The 6,130-nt window shown below is 46.2% G+C and overlaps 1 protein-coding gene across 1 annotated transcript in view; it reads right to left on the bottom strand.

Annotated features, from left to right (window-relative positions):
• Positions 1-2,923: 2,923 nt before the first annotated feature.
• The window catches only part of SAP18 (Sin3A-associated protein, 18kDa), a 21,079-nt gene continuing 17,872 nt past the window's right edge, over positions 2,924-6,130 (bottom strand). The window contains exons 2-4 of the mRNA XM_010572640.1: positions 5,924-6,033; positions 4,141-4,263; positions 2,924-3,412 (exon numbers count right to left, since the gene is read on the bottom strand). Of these exons, the coding sequence (XP_010570942.1) occupies positions 3,256-3,412; positions 4,141-4,263; positions 5,924-5,979 (336 nt within the window). The 5' untranslated portion in view covers positions 5,980-6,033 and the 3' untranslated portion in view covers positions 2,924-3,255. The remainder of the gene's footprint in view (positions 3,413-4,140; positions 4,264-5,923; positions 6,034-6,130) is intronic.

Raw genomic sequence — 6,130 nt, 5'->3', positions numbered from 1 at the left:
GGTCAAGTGAATGGGCCAGGATGTCTCTACTTAAGCCTGTCATTTCTGTGAGACTGGAAATACCCCAGGGAAGGTCCCAACCACCCCCAACCCCTCTGAACCCAGCCCTTAGCCATTTTTTATCTCCAGTGCCTTGCCCCAGTACACCAGCCAGGCACCTCCTCCACATCACCGACAGGTCTTTGTGGCCAGGCACAGTGCCTGCTGTGTACAACATGGGTGTTTTACAATTCACATTCCTCAGGGTCCTGTTCTGTTGGAGGAACCGATGCTTTTTTTTTACCCCAGCTGATCTGCTGTAATGTCTAGGCACAAGGGCTGAGAAAACAGCAGCAGGTAATCTGATTGCTTTGGTTTTGGTAGGTCCTGTCTTAGCTGTTGCATTACTTGCAGTGCTGTTCTTTGAACACAACCATAGCTGTTGTCATTCATTTGCTCTGACACAACAGGGTTTCTGAGACCTTCTAATTTTTCCATGCTTTCCATAGCAAGAGTGAGAACTTGCTGATAATGCTTAATGTTTTCCTGCTGCAACACAACTGTTTCTGCTTTTGCCCAGAGCTGTAAAGCAAAACTTAAGCCTCCACAACTGCTCCAGTCAGTTGGCAAATGCAGTGCCAGAGTGAAGAGTGTGTCTGACACAGCCCAGGTTATTGACAAAGTGCGTGCGAGCCTTGTCCTCAGTTCTTAATTAGGGAGGGAATTAACCTAGATACCAGTTCCTCCACCAGAGACACAGGTAGCCTTTCCCAAAAGCACTGCAGAAGACCTTCCTTAGAAGCCAAAGAAGGGGGACAGAAGAGGGTGAACCATGGGCAGAATCAAACCTAAATCCCTCAGTCTATACTGCACTGAGAGACTCCTGAGAGAGAAGAGTAAATAAATCGCAGCTCATAGAAGCAAGCATGCCTTGTCCTCAGCAGACAGGAACACTTTTAACTTTGGTAAAGCTCTGCTAAGGCCTTAGGTGAGGAAGGTGAAGGCCTTAAGGAGCAGCTACAGCTCCTGCCCATCTCTCAGCACACAGGGGCAAGACATGCAGAAAACAAGCACCTGGCTCTCTGGACCAGCTGGATGCTCAGGGTCAGCCCGCAGAGGCAGACAGCCCCAGGACAGCTGAAGCCTGCTCTGACAACCAGAGGCACCTGCGTGTCTCAAGATCTCCCCCTGCAGTGACAGAAGAAACTGAGCAAGCACTGAGCTCTGGGAAGCCACAGGTCCCATCCTCCTGTGTTGCACCAATGTGCTGGGTGATGGGTCACCCCTTCTTTCTCCTGCTCCTTAAGAAGGTACCAGGCAACATCATGCAGACCAGCCTTCCAGTTTCCCCATGGACAACTGAGGCCCCTTAGCTACCCCTTCCCCTATTTCATGATTCTAGAAGCTGGCTGCTACACCCCCAACCACCTCCAGCTTAATCAGTAACTTTTAACACAGAACAGCCTCAAACCTTGAACCTCGCTGCTCCTTGGCTTTGCCCCAACACCCGAGGGTTACAGGATATTGAGAAATTGGTGCTCAATACAAGCTGCAAGTATTTGTGAAAAACCATCTTACTGAGGACTCAGCAGTGAGATTTACCCAGCTCAGACTGGTCAGTGTAGGGTCCAAAAATCATATGTATTCATTAGATAAAGAAAGATAAGTAAGGGAAAGAGGCTACTACATTCACCTTCCTTGGAGTTCTAGAAGTCAAAATTGGATGTTGTCCTCTTGGTCAGTGTATGCTGACAACACACAGTTTGTGGTCAACAGCCCAGGAGATCTAGGTATGCGAGCCAGCTCCCTCCACCCCACAGGCTGGCTTGGCCAAGAACCCAGTGGTCAGGGTCAGGACTCCCACACATACTGCCACAGCACAGTCTTGCTGCCTCACTTCCTCTGTTCATCTAAACCACAGGCAAGAGCATCTCTGGGCAGAGCACCTGCCATTACATTTTCATTAGGAAATAGTTGTCTGCTCCTTAGTCAACCTCAATCTGAAAACACAGAATTTCTTCTGGCCAGGTCTCTGCAGATATTCCCATCTTCAAAGACAGTGGTCTCCAAAGTGAGGTGTGCAAGTCAAGCCAAAGACAAGACACTGTCCAAAGTGGTACACAGGCAAGGGGGGTGCAGGAAGAAAATATTTTTTGCACCATTAATAATATTATTTTTTCAAGTATTTCACCTTTTTACACCTGTTTTTGTGTAGTTTTATAACATAGATGATATATTAGTACAGTAGTAGATGTACGTAATTTATAAATAATTTGGGGGGCACACACTCAAAAACTTTTTACAGATAGGGGCATGTGATCAAAGAGTTTGGAGACCACTGTTCTAAGAAAAGCAGGATCTTCAAAGACAGCTTTATGCCTTGTTTTTAAAGACAACACTAGTTCCTTCGGAACTCAAGTAAGGCTGATGTGCAAGCATGCTGAACCATGCCTTCCTCTGATAAGGCCAGCAGCTCCTCAGTATCGTGGGATACAGTGGCATCACCGAGACCACTCCCAATCCATGGATTGTCATCATCTTGGCATAAGACAGAGCAGCCCCTGGAAGCTGTAGTAGTCTGCCCTGGCTCCCCTCACAATCCCAGAGGACAGGCAACCTTACACAGCTCATCTCTGACATTTTATGTCAGCAGGGAGAGCAACACTGAGCTTGCCTGCCTTTGACCACACCGCTCACATGCTCACCCTCCAAAACCCAGCCAGCAGTAGCTTAATAAGTCCTCCTGCAAAAAGGAATCCCCATCAGGCCACCTGCCTCTACTTATCAAGCCCACAAGTTATCAGATAAAGGCTTTGGCCCTCCTTTCAATTTCAACTTCTGCTTAAAAGCCTACTTCTCAATTTGTCTGCAGAAATCCACTTTAAAAAAAAAACACAAAAAAACAACCACCAAACAAACCAACACAAACACCACCACACTATCGAAAGATTAAGAACATCAATCTTTATTCCACCAAGAGAGAACTACAGAACACCTGTAACCCTTCTGGTCGTCTTTTATGGAAATCTTGAAACACTGGACACACTGACTTACTGTTCAAACTATAACAATCAGGGATAGGATGATGGCACTGCTAAAGAGAAGTGTTTCTTCTAAACAAACTAAAACTTAAGGTTTAAAAGCTAACTTTCATTTCTGATGCTTAGCTTTGTCTTCATGTGTTCTTGCTTAGCAACAAAAGCAAAAAAAATAAGCCTGCTTTAGAACAGCAAGTAGGAATAAACAGAAGATGTAATCATACAAAGAAGCAATAGTTTAGTATGGTCTCATGCGGCTTGATGGGGGCGGTGCGCGATTCGGAGGAGTAATTGCTATATCCAAGTAGTCTCCTATCTGGAATTTCTGAGACTGCAATGTCATGGAATCATCTGTGCCCTTCCTGCCCGACATCGTACTCCCAATCTCCTTCACCCTGCACGCAAGAGAGGAAAGGCAAGTTAGTTATCAGAGGCAAATCTCTCTAGATGTCCAAAGCAGGAACTGTATCGGCTCAGAACAACCTTCCCATGCCATCCTCTGCACTGTATTTAGCATTTAACTAGGTTCACAGCTTGCTGGGGTTTTTCTCTCCAGTACCAGGTGCAGCAAGAAAAGCTACACTGAATCCTCTTTCTCATGGGGCAGAGGGGTGATGGAACCTTCTACTGTATTAAGTTAAATACTAGAGAGAAGCCCTTGCCCCCTTCCATACAGACACAGAACAAGACCCCACAGATTGCAGAGCAGGCTATATGCACTGGTTGCTGACAAAGGTTAGCTCACACATACCGTTTTTGAGGACAGACACCTGCAACAAGATCACTGCTAAAACTCAAATGCATTCTCAGATGCAAGACCTACCACACCTCCTATCACCAGAAACAAAGCTTTATCTCAGGCTGTAGGTCCATGTTCTGGTGGGCTGCCCATAACAGTGACCAAAGTCTTCAAGCACACAGCTTCATTGTTTTGGGAACACACTAACAATGAAGGTCACCAAGCGAAATTTAGAATTTGTAGTGGTCATCATGAAGTGTGTTATCAAGAACTTCATAAGTTTGGTATGTGGGTCCTGAACTTTCAAATCAGTGTTAATGCAAAATAATTTACTGCTCCAGTGCCTGAATTCTTCTACTAACCCAGAGAAGAAATGCCATTTACCTATACCCAGGCCTCTTCAGATCTGTAAAAACAATTGCAAAATTGAAGTGTGTGCCCTTCTTCCGTGCTTCCGGGTAAACTTCTTTCACTAAGCTGGTCAGCTCTTTCAGAGTTGCATCCATCCTAAATTAAACAAACAAACCAAAGCGGTTCACATTCTCAAAAGCAACAATGATAAAACAAGCTTCCCCAAACCCATTTAAGATGGAATCAATAATATTGTTACAACTTAAACCATGTATTTCCTTGCCTTTGCATACTTTCTGTTGATATCTGAAGATGAGCAAGATGTTACATTTTGGCTACCCAGTGAGCCACTGATTTCACAACTATACAACATTCCAAACACACTTTGTCTAACAATCAAGTGGCAAGAAGTTGCTCTAATTATTGATTATAACACCTGGGAGAAGTCACCACTTACTGTACACTGGAGGCAACATGGTCTAGTGCAAATGTAGCTTCTAATTAGCTTCCAATTTACTGTGTTATTAAGACAAATCTCTTCACCTCCATATACATGTCAACATCTGCTTTTCCAGGTGTCTCAGAAGAGTTACCATTTATACAGTGGGGGCCTATTTAAGTGTATTGATGCATTTATACAATGAACAACGTAATAGTGTTTCCTTACCTAAGTTAACATCTATGTTAAAATAGTTTCTTGAATATTAGAGGAAGTTTAAGAAAAGAAGGAAAAAAAATGAACACGAGTTTTCCATTTCCATCCAGATTTCCATTTCTGCCCGAACAGGCAGCACTCCTTTTCTCAGCCTCCAACCAGACCAGGGCTAAAGCTCATTTCTAGAATTTCAAGAACAAAAGGACTCAATCATCACAACTAAAGCGGCTCTAATTATACAGACTGTACACTAACTCCAAGCAACCAAGGAGCAATGTGTTGACAGACAATACCCATTCTGACTTCCGCAGATGGCAAACAGCTCAGATGCCATCAATAGCCTGGACTGAATCCATAAATCCCATTAAGAAGTGAATTAGAACTGCATGCTTTGCTAGCCACAAAAATGGATTTATTCAACCGTATGACATACAAGTTATACCCCCAACAGATACCTTGAAGAAAAAACAAGATTTTAAGAGTACTATAATTTACTTTCAAAAGCATTCTTAAAAATACCATAAACAAAAACTAACGTGTTTGCAACACAGACTAAAGCAGAGCTCCAAACTAAACATGAAAGCAATAAAAAGCAGCTCTCTGTTAAAGCACTGCTACCTGACCGCACCAAAATAAACACGTTATTCCACTCTCAAGAAGGTCCGACGTAAACCAATGTACCATTCACACAACAGTTCAAGCCTTCCGAGACAACTACTTCTACTGAAAAAAACAGGGCTGTTGGAACAGAACTTAAGCATTAAAGGACAACCTCCGTGTTGAACAGATTCGTTGTGATAACCAAAGATACGCCACAAGGCGAGCCTCCCATGGCGTGCATCAGTAACTGGGCAATTCAACCGCAGCAAGTTTCAGGGAACAGCAACCGGCTGCGCTTCCACGGATGCCCCCACGCCTAAGCTGCCGTGGCTGTAGGCAGCAGCCATCCCTTTCGCCTGCCCCCGCGGAGCCCACAATCCCCCCCCCCCCCCCGAAAACTCCCCCGCGTTTCCTGCTTTAAACGAGGCCTCTCGAACTCCCCCTCGCAGCTGACTGTCTACCAGACAAAGACTTCAAGCCCCCCGACGACACCGCCAGGAGCCCCGCTCGCCTCCGTGCCGGGGGGCCGGCCGGGGAGGGGGGTGTGTGCCGCACACTCACCAGGTGTAGATCTGCAGCTCGCTGGAGGGCACGTTGCCGCGGGAGAACTCGTCCATGCGGTGGTGCCGCCCGTTGTTGGTGGTGAAGACGCGAAGCAGCAGCGGGCACGTCTGCGGGGCGAGCCGAGGATGTGGGGCCGGGCGAGGACACGGGGCCACTCGCCATGTCCCCCCGGCCCGTCCTCCCCCCGCCCCCGGCCCGAGGCCT

This window comes from Haliaeetus leucocephalus, unplaced genomic scaffold, assembly GCF_000737465.1.
Source record: "Haliaeetus leucocephalus isolate CR32 unplaced genomic scaffold, Haliaeetus_leucocephalus-4.0 Scaffold351, whole genome shotgun sequence".
NCBI lineage: Eukaryota > Metazoa > Chordata > Aves > Accipitriformes > Accipitridae > Haliaeetus > Haliaeetus leucocephalus.
The sequence above is the reverse complement of the archived record's forward strand: the minus strand, read 5'-3'. Positions and strand labels throughout refer to the sequence as shown.